This window comes from Rhizophagus irregularis, chromosome 27 (genome assembly GCF_026210795.1).
Source record: "Rhizophagus irregularis chromosome 27, complete sequence".
Taxonomy (NCBI): domain Eukaryota; kingdom Fungi; phylum Glomeromycota; class Glomeromycetes; order Glomerales; family Glomeraceae; genus Rhizophagus; species Rhizophagus irregularis.
The window spans coordinates 668,036-691,883 of NC_089455.1; the positions used below are offsets into that span (position 1 = coordinate 668,036).

The window sequence follows — 23,848 nt, forward strand, 5'->3', positions numbered from 1 at the left end:
ATAACATATATATATATATATATATATATATATATATATTGTATATATATAAAAAAAAATTGGTCGTGTTGTTTTGAGTTTCAAAATGTAATAAAAGTAATAAATGTACAAAATCTATAAAATCTATTAAATCTATATTATATATCCATGATATCCAAAAGAAAAATTTTTTAAATGACTCAACTTATTTATTTTATTGATTAGCTTTTTTGATATATATCTACGAAATCAATCAAGAACTTTTTTCACAATCAAGTATTCTCCACATGACCACTTAATTTAAAAAAAAAAAAAATTTTTTTTTTTATATATATAATAGTTTACATAAAAGTTACATCAAAAAAATATATTAACAGTCATATGGCATTACTTTTGATACTGTGTTGCATTAAAATAAATAAATAAAAAAATAAATATCAATCATTCGAAAAAAAAAAATAAAAAAAAAAATAATAAAATATATTGTTTATTTTAAAAATTTTGGTATATAAACAAACTCAAACTGAACTCCAATTTTTTCCAAATTATATCCGTTTCAATAAAAAAAAAAAAACTACTCAAAACTTATTCTTTACCTTGTAAATTTTTTTTATTTTCATTTCAACCTTTTTGTAAAAACTTTTTTTTTTATTTTTGCTTCTTCTTTTCTTTTATAAACAATCAAAAGACATTAAAATACATTAAAAAACATCAAAAATGACTTGTATTTATGAAGTTGAAAACGCAAAGGAAGATACTCCTTGTGATGTTGTTACCACAGAATATAAACCCCTTCCAAGTTCAGTTACAGGTAAATAATAGTCAAATCTTTCTTTTCTTTCTTTCCTTTCTTTTATTTAAATTTTTACTTAATTATTATTATAATTATAGGTTTTATAGCTGAAAGTATGTGTGGTATCCTTGATACGCATCAACCACCGAGATATTATAATTGGGATTTCGTCCCATTACCTGAATTGGTATTGTTTGTCGAGAAAGTTACTACAAAAGCAAGAGTTGACGTACAAACTGCGATTGCAGCTTTAATCCTCGTTGGTCGCTTTAAGGAAGGATTACCTAAAAACGCTCATGGAGAATACGGTACGATTAAAAAAACACCTCCCCTCTCTTTTTTATTTTTGTGGCGTTTGTGGCGTATTTTAGACTAGTTCACGTGTCGTTTACTGCGGTACACTTTTTTCTAGTTCTAGTTTAACACCACACGTCACAAACTAAACTATTTTTTTACGTTCGTTTTTCTTACATAAATATATATATGTATTTTATTTTATAGGCACGACACACAAAATTTTCTTATCCGCATTATTAGTTGCATCAAAAGAATTCATGACAAAATCACATGAGGAAGAAGAAGAAGGATCATATTTTCCTCCATGTTGTTCAACGGAAGTATTATCATCGAATCCAAATATATTAGACGAATCAAGTTCAAGTTATTCGAGTTCAACTTTTTCAAATATATCGGATTTTCATTCTTCAGATTTTGATCATTCACATAATATTTTATCAACCACACCATTATCAACCACTTCATCCATGATATCTGATGATGATGTTCATGAGATCATGTCAACCACACCACATCGAAATGGATATAATAATTATAAAAATCGACGTCATTCTATAATTAATGAAAGATTGGCCGATATTTCAGGAATTTACTCTGTACAGGAAGTTAATCAAATGGAGAGGGAATTCCTAAGATATTTAGGAAATCATAATAATTGGGTATCCGATAAAGATATACGCGAATTTGTTGAAAATAATAAATACGCTTTAGGAATATGTTAATAAGGGAATTCAAACAATTCAAACGATTCAATCGATTCAAACGATTTACGATTTTACGATTTTAATTGGGTTTTATTTGATGAATTAATATATTATTATTTTTATTATTATTATATATTGGAACTAATTTTTAGTTTTAAACACGAATCACCCTCTTTAACAACAACCAGAATTTTGTATCATAGTTTCTTATGTATAGAAGGCAACAACTTTTTTTTTCACGTACTTTTTTTTTATTATTATTATTTACAACACAACACAACATCAAACGACGAAATTTGCGAAGAAATATTAATGGGTTAATAATTATAAATAATATTAATAATAATTAAAAAAAAATCTATATTTATACAAACACTCCCTTATATACTACATCATTAATCATCAGCATGAAGAAGAGCAAAATGTTTAATTTTTTATTACAATTTATACAACTTTCAACTTTTTTTTTATTTTATTATATTATATACTACATATACACACACACACTTCTTTGTATATATTTTTATAATTTTTTGTTGCCAAAAAAATGGTTTGTTTGTCTTGAGGGTGGTTTTTTTTATTATATTAATTTTTTTTTCTTTTTTTTTGGAAAATAATTCAATTCCCTTTCCCTATTTTTTGAAAACAAGAAAATTCCTTTATTTTTTTTTTCGAATTTTATTTTTTTTTTCGATTTTTTTTTTTTTAAAAAAAAAAATCACTTTTATATATATATATATAGTAAAGAAAAAAAGGAACTTTTTTTTTAAAAAACAAAAAACTCTTTGAACTTTTTTTTTAAAAAGAAAAAACTATTTTAACAACAAATAATAAAAAAGATCAAAAAATCAAAAAATTTTTTCATAACTTTATATCATAAGGAATTGAATGATTGTGTCATTTGAGTCTTTTGAGAAATGCATTATTGTTTTGTTTCTTGTTCGTTCATGCGAGTATATACGTGTTATGCGACTATGATAAAATAAAATTCTTTATCAAGTAAACCAAATTATTTGTTATCAATTTGTACACCGATACACTTTCTTATAATTGGTACGGAACGCATAATGTAAAACACGGGCAAAAAAAAAAATTTATTTATTTTATTTTATTTTAAAAATAAAAAAATTACTAATTACTAATTTATTCAATCCTATTTTAAAATTGGCAAACATTCATTATCATTTACTAATTATTTTTTACACAAAGAAAAAAAAAAAGCATCTCGTGACGGTTTACAACATGTTCACTATGTCATTTTATCATTACATAATTATATTAATTTATTATTATATATTAATTATATATAATCATATATATCTTTTTTTACATAAACAAAAACTCTTCCTTATCGTCTTACCTTTTAATACCATTTTTCTTTCATATTACATCATCTACTTCCTTCATATTTAGCCCAATCTTCAGAATAGGTAGGAATTAAAAAGTAGGTGAAATTAATATAGTAAATATGGTGGTAATATGGCAAATGCGGTAAATATGATTTATTATAATAGGATTTATTGATTTTATTAGATTGAGAATCGAAAGATAAGGTTAAACTTTTGATTCGAATGATTTAAAGAAATTTCTCGCGTTTTATTGCCTTTTATTAATATAATAATAATGCAAGATGATATTCTTTAAAGAATACATTTACTTTACATTTTACATTTTACATTTACATTTACATTTAAAAAAACATTCGACAATATTCTAATTAAAGTATTTGAATAGGTTCAAATATGGTAATCTTGTTTATTGATTTTGTAATTTTAAAATAGGGTTATATATAATATTTGATCCAAAATAGTATATTCTAGAAAATCACTCAAAAATTGTTTGTAAAGTTTGTAAAAAAAAAAAGTGTAGTGATATGAATGTATCACAACCTCAACATTGACCTACTGTCATGCAATAAACAAACGATGCAACTTCATTATACAAAAAAGCATACATTTATACAAATATGATAAATAAGATTTCGAATAAAAAAGTTTATTTTTACTGCGATTAAATAAATCCAAATTCGGTGATTATTTTTGTAAGGGGGTGGGAAGTTTTTTTTTTTTTTGAGAAAAAAAAAATGTGTCTCTTACATTCCCTTCATTGCTTCATTTCTTTTTTTTTTTTTTCTTCTTTATTTTATTTATTTATTTTTTTATCTATTTATCTTGGCTTATTTTTTATTTGATCATTTTAGGTAACAATCAACTATATTAAGCAACAAAGTCATAATATCATGATTAATTGGTTATTAGTTGGCGTTTTTTCGAACAGCGCATATCTGATATATATTCATTTTTCCTTAAAGATAAGAGACAATAAAAAATTCATTCATTCTTCGACTAATAATAATAATATAAGGCGTAATTACTTGGGCACGTGCGTTCCTTTTCGCTTTGAGAACGTGTGAAATAATAAACATGTGATCTGAACACAAAGCGCCAATCGAGAGAGGATTAATCATTAATGTCGATTTATTAACTTAAATCGTGTTACTAAATCAAGTAAATTTAAACAATTTGATTGCGTATCTAAAGATCTTAGTAAAAAATTTTTTGTTTACGTATTTGCATATGTCAAAAAAAAAAAAAGCCTAAATAAATTTCTAAATTAAACTATTCTTAACTATTCTTAACTATCTTAACTATCTTAACGCGAATTTTAAACTGCGCATTTCGAAAGTAATAAAAAAAAAAGGTTATTCACATCAAAAAATTTCTTCGGACCGTTAAATCGCTTGTTTTACCTTTTTTTTTTTATTTCCCAATTTTCCCATCTCACCTATCTTCACCTATCTTTTCATTTTCCCATATCTTATCCTTTCCGCCTAATCTCGGGAAGTTCTTAAATTTGATATTATTTTTTTTTTGTTTCAAATTTATTCAATTGTCAATTAATCAATTGTTGTTTAGGAAGATCAGCGAATAAAGAAATTTTTGGATTTAGTTAGTATGTTCATTTGAAATTAGTATGTTCATTTGAAATTATTACCGACAAAGACTTTTAACCGAGTCATAAACAAGATTGATTCCAGTTAAATGTTATGGATAGTATTGATTGTCCTTTAAAATAAATTATATTTTTTTAGGTATTTAAAAAAAGGTTGTGTGAAAAAAAAGTTGTGTGTGTGTTACGAGTAGTCAATTTTCTTCTTTTTAAAAAATGAATATGGAAATTAGTACAATATTTATTCAACTTAAAATTGTTTCATATAACCAAAAAAAATTTTAGTACGCGTTGTTAAAAAAAAGAAAATCTAATCTATTAATCTATTGATTATTATAAAAAAAAAGTATTTTTGATATTTTGATTGAAAAAAACTCGAACTCCGATGCGGTGACAGTTACACACAGTACACCAAAAATACATCAAGAAATGAAAAAAGATATGCATAAAAATGCATAAAGATAACGAGGATAAATAATTTATATCCATCTTTTTTTTTTTACTTTATTTTTTACTTTATTTTTACTTTAAAACGCCACTTTAATCAAAAATATATACATACCCATTTTTATCATTCATTTTTTTTTTATTCATTTTTATTTCAAAGGATTTACTGCGGTTAAGAATATGATAGAATATGTAGAATATGTAGATCATGTTAAGAAATTTATGGCATGATTCTATCATAAAAATTTCATTGGATGATATATTTAAGTATTTATTTGATATTTATTGATATTTATTGATAACACAAAATAGTCACGTTCACTTTACATTTTTTTTTAAATATTATAAATATATGGAAAAATGGAAAATTTTTTTGCTCCATTTGAGACATATGGAGTATGGTTTTGCTTAATTTTAGTTAACACCACATGATCATTCTATTCAAATTATCCAAATTAATATGTAATGTGGAAGTCGCGTGATAATATTTCGTCGCGGAATTTTAATTTTATTTCCAATAAAAAAATTTATGACCAATTATCAACAAAGAAAAAAAAAAGGTATTGTATAACTGTAATTGTATACCAAAAAAATACTTGATTCATTTCTTGAAAGGTTTCAAAAATAATTATTAAAGTTATGAGTTATTCCTTTTGGGATTTCGATCATTGGAAAGGTATTAATCAAATGACCTTTAAAATAAATAACAATAGTCATGGGTGAAGGATGAAAGCTTAGAAAGTAAAAATTTCCCAAATTAAGTCAATTTAATTTTTTTTTTCTTCCTTAATTAATGAACTTTTCAAAGAATCGGAGATAAAGTTTAACCTTTTTTTGATGATCATGTTATCTTGTTTTGGTCACATTCTCCAGATCCCTTTGTCATGTAAAACCTGCAACCGTGAAATCATAATAAACATGTGAAATTACCCGAGTTTTACTTGAATAAATTTCTAAAGGTTTGTTTTTAGTAATTTAATTCTCGGAGAAAATAATAATAATAATAATAATAATAATTAATTTTTAACCGTTTAACTTCATCCTAGACTTGATATGGAAGGATGTAATTTTTTCTTTTTTTAAAACCGATCCATATAGAATATAAAAAACTTGATGGATATTATTTCCAAAAAAATGTATGTGGGATTTCATCCGGATTTGTTTACAATAATGTTTGAGTATTCATTAAAGTTTTATTAATATTTAATATTGTTTACTTTGTCTTCTAGAACTGCGTTACCCGATCCTAAAAGTATAATATTTAAAAGTATAATAATTATACATTTATTAAGGCTTAAAAAAAAAAAATTCTGAAAAATAAAAAAAATTAGGCCAATTTTGGAATACAAATTACAAAGTTACCCTGGTATTTTTAAACCTGTAAAAGACTGAGTGTATTTTAGTGATAGTGTATGTGTAGCATGTATGCTACACAACAATGATAATTATTGGCTCATAATTATTCTTATGGTTGTTCCTCCTTTTTCTTTATTTTGTTATAAATCATATTATCATATTATCATATATTAAAATTATTAGATCTGATACGTCTAAAATCTTATATACTATACATGTTTCCGAAATAATTTTTTTTATTTCAGACCAATTTGGCAGTGTGTAAACGTAATCATCTGACATTTATCAGAAGATTTTACTGGATTTTCAGAAACCGTTTCGACCTTACAATTTCAGCCAGGTACTTTGGAGTTATTGCTACAAGGTCCTGAAATTAAAAAATTATTTCGGCAATATGTTATATTATAAACTAAAGAAAAATTGAACATATACTTTTTTAAATTCAGCTACAAGCTTAATTAACTTGAAATTTTCTAATTATTTAATAAATTTCACCCAATTCTTCAGTTTAGTTTCTAAATTATAGTAAAAAGTCTTCGATGATATATCAAAACTTTTACTGCGCCACGTACAGACAATAACAGTTAAGATCTGTTATGTGATTAACTGATTATCAATTTTTACTTTACGAACTTTACCAGTTACCAAAACTTTTAAGACAAGTTTTTAAAAGAAGTATTAACAGTTAAACTTATTACGAAATAATAGTATCCCAAAATGAATATTAAAAGAAACTTTATTACACTTTACTTCACTTTACCTCATATAAACTAACTTGAACCAGATTCCAGAGGGTGACAGTGAAGCAATCGAGATCAACGTAATGTTCTGTTCGTTTTTTTTTTTCAAATGAAACGATAAAATGACACTTGAATATATTATTCTGTACGTCAAAATCGATTGTAATAACAGCTTTTAAGAAATTAGTAATTTCCAGTATCGACCAAAAATAAGGACATTCTCGCGCGTCATTTCATTGAATTGGCCAAGCTTTGAAAAGGTATTATTGAGTAAATTTATGAGAGAGAATATTTATTATTCTTATTGCTAACTTCTTTTTTCTTCTGGTAGTGATTCTTCTGGTAGTGACATATCAAATAATGATCATATCAAATAATGATATCAACTAAATGCATTGTGGTTAATTCGCGGTAAGCTAAATTTAGTATTAATTTATGTATTTTACTATAATGTGAACTTTGCTTCTTAAAACTGATATATGTAAATACATCTTTTCATTTATTAGGGACAATAAGTTCACCATATATATATACAGTGACACCTCTCTAAGTGCACCCCCCTTGGGATCATAGTAAAAAAATAGTAGAATGTGCACTTAGAGAAGGTGTACATTTATAGAGAGTAAAATATTAAAAGCTCTTATAAGTTTGGACCAGGCAAACCACGCACTTAAAGAGAAATCACTAGAATTCTAGGTAATTATTTTAATTATTTCATATTTGTTTATATTTAAGTAATTATTGCTCACTTTCTATTCAACTGCAATATAGATCAAAAAATATGGATTTATATGGCTTATATTAATAATCAGAAGATTTTTCTTAATGGATTAATTGATTTATATAAAAAATTGCTAGTAAGCTATATTAGAAGGAATAGTCCAATAGATTAGTATAAAGTTAAAAAAGAATATAAAAAAAAAAATAAGTTTTCATCCTTTATTATAAAAAAATGAAAACTTAAGATTGGAAATTGGATTATAACAAAAATGCATTATATATTATAGTTGGTAAATATAGTTTACAACTTTAATATTTACTGTATTATTTTATTATATTATTTTACTGTTCTGTAAACTTTATTAACTTATTTTTTCTTATATAAAGGAAAGAAATATTGTGAATTCATTGTATTATTGAACTATAAAAAAATAAAATATATTTATTTTTTTTTTATTTTTACAAATAAAAAGGAGATTAAGATGCAATATATAAACTTGAAATAGTGAATAGTGGAATTCTTTCTGATGATCATACTGACCATTTTTTCACAAATAATTTTTTTAGCTTTTTATTAACTACTTATTGAAAATAAAGAATTTTATTTCCTATTATACACAGGTCGAAAAGTGAAAAATCAGGCATCAATCAGGCACCAATCGGTCACCAATCAGGTACCTGATTGGTGACCGATTGGTGCCTGATTGGCATTTTCGCCAAATACCGTCACCAATCAGGCAGTTTGCTAACTTTTGATCCAGTAATCAGAAAAGAATGAAATATAGCTCATTGGAATCGTCTTAACATGACGAATCTAATGGTAGTAAAATCGCATCTCTAGGATTAATAGTTAATAAAAAATTAAATAAAATATAAATGATACATTTTTATTTTTATATTTTACTTAATTTCTCATCAAGTATTAATCCTAAAAATGAGATTTTACTACCATTAGATTCGTCATGCTGAGACGATTCCAATGAGCTATATTTCATCCTTTTCTGATCACTGGATCAAAAGTTAGCAAACTGCCTGATTGGTGACGGTATTTGGTGAAAATGCCAATCAGGCACCAATCAGCTACCTGATTGGTGACCGATTGGTGCCTGATTTTTCACTTTTCGACCTGTGATAGTAACTGACTGACATTATCATAATTCCAGCCCTGAAAAATGCATCATCACCTGACCTATATATATATTTCTGATCCTATATTTAATTTGAAGAAATTGTGAAGACTTGAAAATAAAAGTTTTGGAGAATATAAATTTCAAAGTAAAAAAATTCAAAGATAATACATCATTAAAACAGAAAAGTTTATATTTATTTTTATTATGTACTGTAACTGTAACTAAACTTTATATTAAATGTTTAGTTTTTGTACATTATACTATTATTAAAAAGCTTATATTTAGAAGATAGTCAGAAATTAATATAATTTAAATTTTAGGATTTTTAACCTTTTCTTCCTATATTATCATCAATTTTAGAAAATGCAAAATTAAAATATAATTTTGGCCAGAATTATATTAATTACAAATATCTAAAAATGGAAAATGTGTAACATCATCATGAATAATCTTATCATATTACCTTGCGTATTATGAATATTAATAGTATTAGTTACATTGCATAAAGGGTGTGACATTTTATGCAAATAACAAATAGAAATCAGACCACAAAAAAATTTCTAAGTTACTGAAATAAATATAAACAACGCGGCTACCGCCATCACATATCCATGTGATAAAATCATCACCTATACTACGTAAGATAGTGTGATAAGATTTACCCATCATCATAATTTTAATTTTCTCTCTCTCTTAAGAAATGATATTATTTCTGAGTTCTGACCATCCTCTTATTTATTAAATAAATTAAAAGAAAGTGATAAATATCAACAAGTTTTAAAATATATTATTATCTATATATTATCATTTATTTTATATAAATTGTACAATAATAAAAATATAAAAAAAAAACAAAACAAATCTATAGTCAATAAAATAAAATAATCTGAAAATTGAGTTAATATACTTATATATTCATTTTTGCAAAAGTCTAACTATTAGATTTTTGTTGAATATTGAGTTTGTTCAACAATTCTTGCTTCAATTCTGGGAAATCATTAGTATACCATTCATTTTTATCAATCATTTCTTTAATTTTCTTTCGAGTCTTATCAGCATTGGCATAATAATATCTTAAAATATGAATTTAAAGTAAAAATGAATAGGATTTTTTTAAAAATAAATATATAAAATAAAATTACATAATACATACATTACTTCAGGAAACCATGTATTCCAACGTCTCTGATGTGGTAATAAATAAAATAATTCGATTTCAGCTAGAATCTATATATAGAAAGAAAAAAAAGAATGAAAAAATGTTTTTATTAAAAAAATCAATTTTATATTATATTATAATACCTCTGCTTTTTGTATCAGGTATGAAACTCTATTGTTATCTTTTTCAATTGCATTATTAAGTAATCCAATAAACAAATTCATAAGATATACAACAATCAAGAGTGAGAATAAGAAAATCAATATTACAAGTGATGGATTATCTATATATGACCAATTGGATAATGCTCTTGAATCACCTAATAATAAAATATTAATTGTTAAAATAAAATATTTGAAATATTTAAAATCTGTATAAATAATATAATAATTATAAATATACCTGTTAAGAATAAATACATTGCAAAAAGAGAAGTTCTATAATCTTCAAACATATTTGTATTTTTGTCAGGTGATTGAATAATAAATGGATGAGTATCAATAGTTCCATCATCAAATACTTTATTATAAGTAGGAACTATATTCCAAGGATTATTTGGATCATTATTCATATGTTTTTTAAAAGAATAATCAGATTCTGGTGATAATAAAATATAGAATGCATGTGCAAAACTAATTAAAATAATAAATAAAACTACTAAAAAAGAAATAATTTGTTTTCCAACACTAATGATGATTGCAAAATATATACCAAAAGATTCAAATACTCTAAAAAATAATAAAAATTTTATATCTAAAAATAGGCATGAAAAAGTAAGTAATGAAACATTTCTATTATTAGTTTGAAGCCAATAAATAGAAGCATAAATTGGAAGTACATATGCCATTATATCTATAATAATGATAAATAATATAATAATTAGTAATTATTTTTTTTAAAAAATACTGTAATCAATATATATTTATATATACCAAATATATTCCAAAAATCCTGGATCCATTTAATAGGATTATAAATAATCTGACGAATTTCAAAACTTAAATGAATAAATCCAAATATGATTGAAGTGATTAAAAGTTGTTTTCGTATATTCTCATCAATATATTGTTTAGAAATTGTTGCAGCAGCAGTAAAACAACAAAGAAAAGCCATAAATGTAATCCAAATTATTATATAATAATATTTTCCATAGGTATTCCATTTAAAATTAATTAATGCTTCTCCATTCCATGTTTTATAGATATCTCTGCTTATAGTTTTAACAAATGGACTAGGTTGAGGTCTAATTAATATTTCTAACAACCAATTATAATTTTGTGGATAATTAACAAATTTAATATAAGGAATCATAAAAGTAATTGTTGGTGTTGACATATATTTTGAAGATCTTGAATAAATATATTCATAACTTATATAAATATGAGCATAAAAAAAAAGAAACCAACCATTAGAACCATAAAGATCATTAATAAAATTGTATTTAAATAATATATTAAGATAAAAAAAATAATATAAAAAAAATAATAGGAAAACCAGGTAATGTTAAAAATATTATTAAAAGTTCAATAATGATTAATGGTTGGTTTTTCCAGAATTTATACAATAATTTATTGTATTTTGACCATAAAATAGATCGAGTTAAATTAATTATTTGAAGAGATTGAAAAGAATAAAGATGTAAATTGTTACTTTGATGTTCTATATTATAAAAGGAAGAATCTATAATCATATTTGTCTCTAATGAATATTTTAAAATATATTCTGGATAGTATTCATTTAATACTGCCATTGTAGAAGTAATAATACTTAAAAATATCCTATTGTTTACTAAATCTTCTTTATAATAAATTATACATTTTTCATAAATATAATTTATTAATTCTAATTTATGCTCTTTAATTGCAAATGTTAATAATTCAATACCATATTTCAGCAGATTTTCCTTATCTTTCATATTTTCTTTCATATATAAAGTCCATTCATCATTTAATTTAAAACTAACATAATTTGGTGAAGGTAAAGGAAGTTTTGAAAATACTTTTTTATAATAATGTAATTTTGCCAAAGAAAATTTTGGTATCAAACTAGTATATAATCCTAAATCTATGTAATAAAAATAGATTAAAGAAATAGAGTTCTCACTCTTATTAAAACGATAAATAAGAAGACCCATGTTTGTTAATAAACCAATATCATCATCATTAAATAACTTAATTTCATAAAAACCAATGTTAAAATAAAAACCAATGCTATTTTGAATATTAAATTTATCAATTCTGGTGCAAATTAAATCCCACTTGCTATCAACTTCAATTCTTTTAAAAACTTGTAATTTAATTGTTTTACCATCAGAAGTTTTTATGTTCCATGTAACTAAATCTTGAATTAATTCTTTTTTACTTATAACAGAGTTAATATATGATATGCCTTTTTGGAATAATGTGTGTATCATATCTTTATATGAATTTAAAAAATGTACATTTAAGGTTTCCTTGTTTGTTTTCTTATTACTTTCAATAATTTCATCACTTTTATTATTTAATTCAGAATTTTCGAATAAAAAATTGATTTTTGATATCTTTTCATCAAGTTTAATCTTCCAAACATATCCATCGAGAATTCCAAATATATATTTGCTTGCAGCTTTAATGTTATTTAGAGGAATTGGTAAAATTTTGTTTTGATACTCTTTTGGTAATTGGAAATTCTTTGTTAAACGGTCTAAACATTCTTTCCAACAATGTTCCGTGATGGAATTCCAAATTTTACAACTTGGTATATAATCGAATAAAGAAAGTAGTAATAAAGGACATAAGTTAATTTGATTCATAAAATTATGTATTTGAATATCTAAATTAAGAGTACTTTAGTATGAATAAAAATGATAGTATAGTATATTAAAAAATAAAAATAAAAATAGTACCATTATTTATATCCAAAGAAGCGATAGAAATTCCTATTTCAACTGAATAAATAATGATCTTATCCTTGATTCTTAAACAAGTAAAATTTTCATTGCTGGAAATTCCGTCAACCTTCCACTTTGAGGTGTAAAATAAATAATAATTAATAAGATACTTTAACAAATAATTTAACAATGTTTTATTACCTCATTCTCCTCATTCTTAAACATTCTTATATTTTCTTCATTAAGAATATTCCATTCATAAATGGAATTATTTGAAAATAAATAAAGTTTATCATTTTTTGATATGCCAATCAATTCAAAATCTTTGGGTATCTCATAAATTCTTTTACACATCCATTTATTATTTTTAGTTTGCGTGGAATAAATCCAAATAATTTTATGCTTTTTATACGCAGTTATATCAGAATTAATTTTATTGTATAATATAAATTCACCTTTTAAATTAAAGGTGAAATAACGATAACTCACACGAAAATCTTCAAAGTCGGAATTGTCGAGATTTAGTTCAATTACTTGATTATCATTATTCATATCTATTATCTCTAATATATATAATACGACTATTAATTACGGTAATTAAATAATTACATAATCAAAATAATTATTACTTACCTAGACCATTAAGATCATTATAAATAAACGCAAGTTTCTTATCATCAGAAACACATATTCGGTCTATGCTTTTAAATTTAGGATTTATTTTAACTGTATGATCAAAATTAAGTCGACCCTCATCTATATCTTCGATATTCCAACCAACAATTGAATGATCATCTTGGCTATAAGTAACAAGGTATTTTTCATTTGGTGATACTTCTATCTTAGTAATAGGTTTATTCTTATGTGGTTTTATATCATTATCGATATCAATTTTATTGTTATCAACATTATTAATATCAATATTGATACCATCGATTTTTACGAAAGTTTCACTCATTTGGTAATTTGGAACTAGGGTTTAATAAAAAATTTTTTTTTTAAAAAAAACATTTTTGTAATTAAATGCAAGTTTGCGTTAAAAAAAAAATATGTACACATCTGTATTACAAAAAAAAAATTTATTGTGAAAATCGGGTTTATCGATTTCAATAAAAAAAATTACTCAAAAACAGAATTGGCGTTTGGCATGATACTAATTAATAATAATGAATTACCACGTGACGGGCGGGGTGATCATGTACTTTGATAATAAAATTTTTCTAGCAAACAACTATTCAAAGGGTGGTGATTTAAAATTGTACATAAGACTTATTAATTTTTATTATCTTCTTTAATAGAAAACCATGGAATTAGTAATAACTATAATTCTAAAAGGTATGGTAGGTATTAAAAAATACTTTTAACAGCTTGCATCTATAATGGATATTAATATAATCTTTTCAAATAGGAGCAAGAAGAAAAGTTCAGCCAGTATTATATAAAAAGGTTCTTATAAACTTGCATAAAAATCTAATTACAGTCAAACTTTTTTATAATGATATGTTAGGACATATATGAAATTTTTAGAAAATATCATTATATTAAAGTTATACCAATATTTATATATCTTCATATATAATGGAAAAATAAAATTTTTAACAGTATATCAGTATATCAAATATCGGTATATTGAGATTAGATTGTATATACAATTAGAAAATGTAGAACTAATAAATCATATTCTATTTAAAGTAAGTATCAATAAAATCACAAAAAGTTGGTTCAGTTTTCTAAAATTTTATTAATGGCACAAAAAATGCATTAAGATATAAAAGAATATGGAAAAAAATACAAGATTTACCTATATTTATTATTAATATTATAGGTAAATTATTATAATTTCATATTTTCTGTATTGTATTTTATATAAAACATCTAAATTGCCTATTGGAAACATTTTTTATTATTATTAATCAGATATATAACTCCTTTTTTTGTGGCATAATTTTTTAAAAAGTAATATATAATTAATTTTTATAAATAACTAAATTATATGATTTTTGCATAATAGACAATGGAACACTGGATAAAAATGAATTTTTGCGCAAATTTATAACATGCTGCAGGAACTATATCCATTCACTTATATATAACAAATGGTTTTTCACAACTATAGAAAATATAGTCACAGTATAGTAAGTCCCATAATCATCCTTGCATTGACTACAGAGCCCTTGGCTAAGAAAATATATTTCATATATGTTTACCTATATAGCATAATAAATCATTTAACAGTTGCATACGTAGGGTAGGGTATTTTAATAATATGACGAACGGTTTATAAATTAATAATACTAATTTAATTAGGTAATTTAGTAATTTTATTAAGTATTACTTTAATTATTTTAATAAATTTATAAATGTACTGCAATTAAAAAAAAAATTATATGATTTTTATAAAAATTTTTTTTATATGATAAAACTTTTAGTTTGATTTGTAATTTTGAATCATTTATCTGTTTCACTATTCTTATCAATTTAAAGGTAAAAGTATTATTAATATTTATTACTAAAAAATTGGCATACATATTATAAAAGAAATATAATACTTATAATTATACTTTATTAGGCCTAAGATAAAAATCATATATAAAATTCTTTGCAGATCTTACTATAAAAGGAAATTTTATATTGCATATTATTATTTTATTTATTTCAAAAGATTTTTTTGAATTGTGATATTATTTGCATTAAAAAATTCTATGTTATTATGCTTTTTAAATATACTTATAATGATATTTACTATAAAATTTAAGTCTATTATCTTTACCTATAATTCTATATGCATTTAATTATAATACTTAAAACTATTTCATAATCTGAATTGTATTAATTTATATTAGTTTTCAGTATTTATTATTACTATGATTGCAGACATTTCTTATATTAATTAGTTACATTATATATAGTATAAATTTTGAGTAACTACTTAATTACATTTTGACTTATGTTGATCTCTGCTTCATATTTTTGCATTTTGCATTCAAATATAAATATAAAATAAATTTGAAGACTGCTTTTTTAAATTTAATTAAACTGATCTAACAACTTACTTATATTATACACTTCTTACTTGATGTAATTTTTTATAATACTTTTTAGCTTATATATTACTACAGTAATTGGTTTTTTTTTTATTATATTTTTTTTCAATTATATATATTTTTTTAAAGGTGAAAGATTTTTTTAGTTATCTTGTTTTTTTGACTCTAATATTATAAAGTTGTTCTTCTATATTTCTTTTGGTTGGTTATACTGGTAGGATTTTTACAAATTATAAACTAATTATTACTTTTTTTTATTTTTTTTGGCTCTACTAATTGGTAAGAAGAATTTTTTTTCTTTATCTATTTGATTTTTATAAGGAGTTTTAGATTTTTGGTACATGAGATTTTAAATATATTTATTCAAGCAGTTTGGTTTCTGGGTTTGATTTAATTTTAATATATAAAATTAGATAGCTATTTTTACTTTTATATAGATTCTAAAGTATTTTCTGAAGATTAGTTTTTTGCTATTAAAAGGTGTCTTTAAAAAATCTATGGGGTTTATTTTTGCTATCATTTTTATCATCTTCATGCAAAGTTTGAAGGGTTTTCTGAATAGGAAAAAATTAGGATTTTTCTTTGTAATTGGTCCTTTTTTTTCCAGTTCCAAGAGGGGTAGTTCCAAGAGGGGTGCATTTATAGAGAACTGACTGTATAACAATTAAATGAAATAGGAGGAGAAAAATACAAACTAGATAAAATTACTATAAAATGAAAGGGCAAACAAAATTTCAAACTACCAGCTAAGGTAAATTGAGTAATTTATAATAACCTTGATCAATGAGTAAAACTATTATTATAGGGTAGCACCATAATTTTGAAAACTTTCAACTAAAAATTAATTTGTATTGAAACTAACTAATTATTAAATTTTCATATTAAAGTTTAGAAATTGGTTTTGAAGTTTAGAAAGTTTCGAAATTTAAAATAATTTTCTAAACTATTAATTATTCTAAACTGATTTATAAACTTATTAGTTTGAATGTGAACATGGATGGAATTTGACTTTACTAGGCATAGAATAGGTTGCATGAATTTGTTTTTTCAAATTTAAGCTCTAGTCCTGTCGCGTCACGTTAACATCATATTAGTGTCATATTCACATTCATATTAGCCTTATGAGATTAATATCATATTCATATCATTCATATTATAATTACAGTAATTTTCATTCTCTCCACAATTAGTTACGCGAAGATTATACGGATTATACGGATAAACTTTTCCGGTCATGTGCATTTCATTCAGTTTCACACATGGCTTGATTGCGTCAGCCAATAATTTTTTATATAAATGTCAATGAATTTACAAAATTGGTTCACAATCATTAAATCCAAAGTCTGTTCGCGTAAAAAGCAAAAAAACTATCAAATTTTCGCGTTTTATTTTTTTAATATACTTATTCATACTTCTTAACGATGGCTCCAAAAAACCAAAGATCGGAAGAAGGGGAGGAGTTTTCGGATAGTACTCCTGGTAGTACCCCTGGTGATTCCGTTCGCAAACGAATACGTATTGATAAAAGCGGATCTACTGGTCCTCTACGAGCTTCCGGGAAGTATAAGTCTTTAAAATCCCAAGAAGAGTAAGTTATAACCACTGGTTTACTTGTCTCATGTCAGACATTTTTAATATTGTCAGAATTTGTTAGGTTTTAAACCTCGTATTATATTAATTATATTAAAAAGTCTAAAAAAAGTCTAACTTTATTTTTCGCGTTCTTGTTCCAAATATTTTTATTATACGCGTTGATATATAAATTATAAACCAGGTATCAAATGGGCTCTATTGTTCGTGTGAACCTTAAAAATTTTGTAACATATGATTCAGTAGAATTCTTTCCTGGACCGAATCTTAATATGATTATAGGACCCAATGGCACTGGCAAAAGCACGATTGTGTGCGCCATTGCACTTGGGTTAGGTTGGAATACCTCGGTATGTTTTTAATTTAATCTTGATTATTGTTTCATGACAATCTCCTTATACACTGCTTTAACTATCAATCAAAGCTACTTGGGCGAGCGAGAGATATTTCCGATTTTGTTAAACATGGTCAAGAGCGAGCTTCGATAGAAATCGAATTGAAAAGTGAGAATCCAATAGTTATAACCCGTACTATCGAAAAATCTAATAATTCTTCTAGGTGGAAAATAAATGGTAAGGTTGTTTTATTTGATCCCGTTGTGAACCTAAGCAACTAACTCTTTTTTTTTTAGGTAAAAATGCGACACTAAGAGACGTCCTTGCCAAGGTTAATACACTAAATATTCAGGTGGATAACCTTTGGTAAGTTTAATTCATAAAAATATATATGCAATACTATTAATACTATTGATCATTATTACTAAATAATCTCTTATTAAACAGCCAATTTTTACCTCAAGATAAAGTGAGCGAATTCGCCCAGGTAATTAGAAATGATTTTGTGAATAATATTTTATAATTTTGATCACTGATGAATAAAATACAAATATTGTTTCTTAGCTATCGCCTTCTGAGTTACTCGTTCAAACTCAAAAGGCGGTTGGTGATAAAGAAATGACAGAATGGCACGAACGTTTAATAAAATTAAGAGACGAGGAAAAAACATTATTATTGGTAAATTTATTCATTCTGTATACAATGGTTTTTTTTTCCTTTTTTAACATAATTCGTTTTTACTATTTTCAGACAATTAAAGATGATGAAGATCAAGTAGATAATCTTGAAAAAAGAAACGCGATCTTAGAAAGAGATGTTGCTCGTTACAGAGAAAGAGAAGTCATTCTGAATCGGGTAAATATAAATGACATCTTAGTTATTACGAACTTAATAATGATTAATACTTAATATATTATAAATATCCTTAGGTTAAACTTTACGAGAGAGCGATTCCATGGGCTCGTTATGACGTTGCCAAAAATAAATATGATGATGCAAAGAAGAAACGCTCTGATATTCATACGACTTATCAGAATCTCGTAAAAGAAAATGAACCCTTGAACAACAAGAAAAGGTTTTTATTTACAAATTTTGATATTTATATATTTTACGGGATGAGTGCTGAAACCCTTTTCTACTTAATTAATTAGTAATCTTGAGAAAATTGGTAAGGATTCTTATAACGAAAAAAAATCATGTTTTGAGCGCTTTTCAAGTAAAAAGCGACAACTTGAAGAAACATCGACCAAATTGGATAAGTTGGTTTGTGTTCTTTCTTTCGTAATAATATTGATGTAACTTTTCAATATCATACTTAATAATACATTGTGTTTTGATAAATAGAATAATGATTGTGAAGATATTCGCGAAGACTTAACTAATATGAAGAAAAAGGAGAAACAGAGAGAAAATCGTATTGTAGAAATTCAAACTGAAATTGCAAGATTAGAAGAACGAATCTCCGTCAAACCTCCAGAAAATGACACATCCGAAATAAAAAGCAAAATTGTACGTTGATAAACCTGAAGGATTATGTATGATTTTTTTTCTAGATTCTAAAAATTGTCACTTTATTGCATATAGGATGACCTTTCTGCTCACATGCATAAAATTCAAATTGATGGTAAAGACATCCAAGATAGAATAGAGCAATTGGATGATGATTCAGAAAAAATTAATCGTCAAATCTCGCGCATTGATCGAAAGTAATTAGAACTTATTTTCGCGAATTTTTTAGGTCAAAAGCATAGAAACATTTTTAAACTTATTAAATATCATTTATTGTTAGACGTAAAGAACTTGAAGATATAAGAGAACGTCGACTTGATGGTCTGAGATATGATAATCCACCTGATACAATAAAGGCTGTTGATTGGTTGCGTGAAAACGGAGACAAATTATTCGCTCATGTTTCTTACCCTCTTTGTGCAGAGATTAATGTTAAAGATAATCAATATGCGGATGTTGTCGAAAGTGCTATAGGACAACAAAATCTTAGGGTAAACTATCTAAATTTAATCGCTAAGATTTCCTTATTAACTAAATTTATGAAAATTTGAATAGACTTTTGTATGCGAGGATGAACGAGATTATCACATAATGACAAGGGAGCTCTGTGACGTACGTAAATTAAGAATCAATGTTGTCTGTTTCTCTAATACAACTTTGAGAGATTTTCCTCGGCCTATACCTAATGATAGGGTGCGTAAGATATATATGTATGTTTGTTTAATAATGTATTACATATTAATGTTCTTATTTATTTTAATTAGCTAAAAAATCTTGGATTCGATTGTTTTCTATTGGATCAAATTGAAGCTTCGCCAATAGTACTTAACGCTCTTTGCAATTTGTGTCATTTATATAAAATTGTAAGTACAAATTTGAAATTTTTTTGCGGTTCTTGTCCATTATGAATTAATGTAATTATTATTCTACATTTAGCCAATAGCACCACAAGGAGTTAACTTCAATCACGAAGAAATTGAGAGAACCCGTGCTTTTACAAGATACTTTGTTGGAGATACATCTTATTCATTATCCTGGTCGAAATACGGAAAAAGGCTTTCTCAAACTTATACAAATAGAATTCGACCAGCTAGACATCTTAAATTTTCAGGTTAATATGATTTTTAATTCGATCTGATCAATTTTTCTTATTAATAGTATTTGTAAACAAAAAAAAATTTCCTTTTTAATTTGTAAAGTTAATATTGAACAAAGGCGTGATCTTGAGCGTCAATCTCAAGAATTGCAAGCAAATTTGACTGAAATCAATAGTACTAAACAAGAATTAATTAAAGAAGAAAAGGAATTAAGGGAAACATTTGATAATTTAAAAAATGAAAAGGTAGTTGTTGCTAAATTCGTTTCATATGATAATATTCCATTATGAAAATATTTTAATAACATATTATTTTAGACTGCTCTCAATGAAAAAAAGCTAGAACTTCAACAAGCGATGAGGGAATATCAACGAAACGCAATCACTCTTGGTTGGTTTTAAAAAAAATAATACGCTTTAATGATTCTTATAACTATATTAATTACATTTAATACTTTATAATAGATTCCAAGAGAGAACAATTACAACGCTGTCTTAATGCCCCTGAATCAATGAAAGAAGAGGAGAATGAATTAAGAAAAAATTTACGCAAGACTGCGGAAAAACGATCCGGAATGGTTATAAAGTTTCAGGTTTAATTTCAACGTTCTAATTAATTGTTTTTCACGTAAAGTAATTTATGTAATACGAACTTAATAAATTCTATTCTTTTAGAATTTGTTAGAAGAGAGCATGGAACTTTTTAACAGACGTAGTATAGCTACGTTGAAATACATCCAAGCTTCGTCGGATCTTATTGACTTGGATACTAAATCGCAACAGCAGAACGACGCTTTAAAACAAGCTCAAACGAGATACAATGAAGGTAAATGTACATTTGAGATATAATAATTAAGCGAATACCTTATGATATTTAATACCTCTCTTTACTTGAAAAGTGGACAAACTGTATAATCAAGCCAAAGAAGAAGCAAGAAAATTACATGATGAATGTAATTTTGATGATAAGGATGAAGTTGACGAGGTATGTGTCAGAAAGTAGTTTGCATTATATATGCCTTATTTCATTTCACAATATTTGACTAAATTATGTTATATATATCATTTTAGCTACTTAAAGAAATGACGTTGGAAGATCTCGAAGATGCCGTTACTTCTGAACGCACAAGAGCTGAGATGCAATTTGCCGTGGACTCTCGTGTGATTGAAATATACGACCAAAGGAAAGCCGAAGTATGTTTTTTGATAATAAAATAAATTATTTTATTTATAATATTAAATGATATTTCTATTAATTAGATCGAGTCTTTAAGGGCAAGATTAGAAATTAAAACATCTCATTCATCCAATTTAGCAAATGAAATGAAATCATTACGAGTATGCTTGAATTCTATTTATGGAGTTTGCATTTGATTTAAAGAGATGATTTAATTTAATGTTGAAATTTCAATTTCAGGAAAAATGGGAACCCAAATTGAATGTATTGATTAAAGATATCAGCAATACATTTTCGGAAGCCTTTGATCGTAAGTTATTTATAATTAGATTCATTAATTCTTAAATTATTTTAAGCTAAAATACATTGTCTCCTATACAACAGGTATAGGATGTGCTGGCGAAGTTCGTGTCAGCACTCACGATGATTATAATAAATGGGGTATTGATATTTTAGTAAAGTTCAGGTTAGAAAAAATTTTCATAATTGCACTGATTAACTTTATCGTTAATTAAATATACTAATTATTACTTTTTAAATACTTAAAGAGATAATGAGAAATTACAAATATTGAATTCCCAGAGACAATCTGGTGGAGTAAGTAAATTATGTTGTTTAATTTAACGTAATAATGTTACTTCCAAATAAGTCTTACCGAGATTTTTTCATTTCCGCAAGGAACGATCTGTTTCTACAATTATGTATCTGATGTCACTTCAAGAACTTGCCAAAGCTCCATTCAGAGTTGTTGATGAAATTAACCAAGGAATGGACCCACGAAATGAGAGATTGGTTCATTGCGAAATAGTTAAGACTGCATGCCGTCCAAACACTTCCCAGTATGTTGTATAATTGACGATAGTTTATATTCATAATAAATTATTAATCAATCTTAAATTTTTACAGGTATTTCTTAATAACTCCTAAATTATTGCCAGATCTGGAATATCACGAAAGGATGAAAATTTTATGCATTTATAATGGAGAATGGCAGCCAGAAAAGATGGACTGGCATAAATATATAAAAAATAAAATTAGTTCTTAATAATAATTAACATGTTTTTTTTTCTTATTGTACCTGCCTCTCTTTATATAAATATCACATTCATAATATTCATAATATTCATTCATTGTTCATTCAAAGACTTTAGTAATACCAGCTCCTCTTAGTGAATCTCTTACCGTAATTATTTTAAATTCAGGTAACGGACTATAAGCAATGTAATTTTACATCTTCACTTATATTATTTTAAACTATGCCGAATAAAACTTTAAATTTAATTAAAATTATTAATTATCCCTTAAACTGTTTTGCGGGCAAATTTGCCCGCAATTTCTAAATTAGAATAAATGACGCTATAAAAAATTCTTTAATTTTGGCCAGATCGTCACATAATTTTGCAGCCAAATTGATCTACATTCTGGCCATAAATTGTATGAGTTAGATATACAGTTGATCATTAAAATTGGATTAGAAATTAACCCGCAAAAATAGTATCGGAATTTTTATATAATAAAATTTAAACTTTTCTTACCATATTTTTTCTCTATTTGAATATTTATTATAACTTTTTATTTTTATTATAAAAATTTTGCATTATAATAAACAAAATAGAGATAAAAAAAATCAATTGTTATGAATATATAATTAAAATGCATAATAAAATTTTCATTAAGGTTCTATATAAAGTCAAAATCCTACTTTTAAATATCAAAAATCATATTAACAAAATCGTTTCTCATACCAAATTCTACATATTCTATTAAGCTTTTATATAGCTACAATTAATTATCAATGAAATCGTCGAAGTTAAGTGCAAAGTTTTTTAAAATTTTGTGATTATCTTAAAATACAACTTTTGACCAATGGGTAATTTTCGATTTTCTAATATATAATTAATAAATAATAATAATTGCTGCACAATATATAATTTAAACTATCTTGGAAAAAAAT

The 23,848-nt window shown here is 24.9% G+C and overlaps 4 protein-coding genes across 4 annotated transcripts; 2 read left to right on the forward strand and 2 right to left on the reverse strand.

Annotated features, from left to right (window-relative positions):
• Nucleotides 1-426: 426 nt before the first annotated feature.
• On the forward strand, nucleotides 427-2,643 carry OCT59_018058 (uncharacterized protein). Its single transcript, XM_025313651.2, has 3 exons — nucleotides 427-790; nucleotides 871-1,080; nucleotides 1,274-2,643. The coding sequence occupies exons 1-3, from the start codon at nucleotides 697-699 to the stop codon at nucleotides 1,789-1,791; spliced, it is 822 nt and encodes a 273-aa protein (XP_025187008.1). The 5' UTR covers nucleotides 427-696; the 3' UTR covers nucleotides 1,792-2,643.
• Nucleotides 2,644-10,046: 7,403 nt separating this feature from the next.
• On the reverse strand, nucleotides 10,047-10,695 carry OCT59_018059 (uncharacterized protein; the record flags this gene model as incomplete). Its single annotated transcript, XM_066148507.1, has 4 exons — nucleotides 10,047-10,188; nucleotides 10,269-10,342; nucleotides 10,418-10,593; nucleotides 10,677-10,695. 4 exons carry the CDS (start codon nucleotides 10,693-10,695, stop codon nucleotides 10,047-10,049), a joined length of 411 nt encoding a protein of 136 aa, XP_066004430.1.
• A 997-nt stretch (nucleotides 10,696-11,692) lies between these two features.
• OCT59_018060 (uncharacterized protein) lies at nucleotides 11,693-14,101 on the reverse strand (the record flags this gene model as incomplete). Its single annotated transcript, XM_066148508.1, has 4 exons — nucleotides 11,693-13,085; nucleotides 13,159-13,276; nucleotides 13,345-13,706; nucleotides 13,777-14,101. The coding sequence occupies 4 exons, from the start codon at nucleotides 14,099-14,101 to the stop codon at nucleotides 11,728-11,730; spliced, it is 2,163 nt and encodes a 720-aa protein (XP_066004431.1). The 3' UTR covers nucleotides 11,693-11,727.
• Nucleotides 14,102-17,477: 3,376 nt separating this feature from the next.
• Nucleotides 17,478-23,179, forward strand: OCT59_018061 (uncharacterized protein). Its single transcript, XM_025313654.2, has 27 exons — nucleotides 17,478-17,775; nucleotides 17,962-18,127; nucleotides 18,202-18,349; nucleotides 18,409-18,478; nucleotides 18,560-18,599; nucleotides 18,677-18,790; nucleotides 18,863-18,967; nucleotides 19,042-19,187; nucleotides 19,264-19,375; nucleotides 19,457-19,621; nucleotides 19,697-19,818; nucleotides 19,902-20,112; nucleotides 20,177-20,314; nucleotides 20,386-20,484; nucleotides 20,558-20,732; nucleotides 20,821-20,963; nucleotides 21,036-21,108; nucleotides 21,183-21,310; nucleotides 21,393-21,543; nucleotides 21,617-21,702; nucleotides 21,789-21,911; nucleotides 21,978-22,055; nucleotides 22,135-22,204; nucleotides 22,279-22,360; nucleotides 22,443-22,491; nucleotides 22,573-22,733; nucleotides 22,801-23,179. The coding sequence occupies exons 1-27, from the start codon at nucleotides 17,609-17,611 to the stop codon at nucleotides 22,937-22,939; spliced, it is 3,261 nt and encodes a 1,086-aa protein (XP_025187012.1). The 5' UTR covers nucleotides 17,478-17,608; the 3' UTR covers nucleotides 22,940-23,179.
• Nucleotides 23,180-23,848: the final 669 nt, after the last annotated feature.

Coding starts and splice junctions, on each gene's coding strand:
- OCT59_018058 (XM_025313651.2), top strand. CDS start 697: ATGACTTGTATTTATGAAGTTGAAAACGCAAAGGAAGATACTCCTTGT. Junction 791..870: donor CCTTCCAAGTTCAGTTACAG/GTAAATAATAGT, acceptor TTATAATTATAG/GTTTTATAGCTGAAAGTATG. Junction 1,081..1,273: donor AAACGCTCATGGAGAATACG/GTACGATTAAAA, acceptor TTTATTTTATAG/GCACGACACACAAAATTTTC.
- OCT59_018061 (XM_025313654.2), top strand. CDS start 17,609: ATGGCTCCAAAAAACCAAAGATCGGAAGAAGGGGAGGAGTTTTCGGAT. Junction 18,479..18,559: donor ATTCAGGTGGATAACCTTTG/GTAAGTTTAATT, acceptor CTTATTAAACAG/CCAATTTTTACCTCAAGATA. Junction 22,492..22,572: donor CCCAGAGACAATCTGGTGGA/GTAAGTAAATTA, acceptor CATTTCCGCAAG/GAACGATCTGTTTCTACAAT.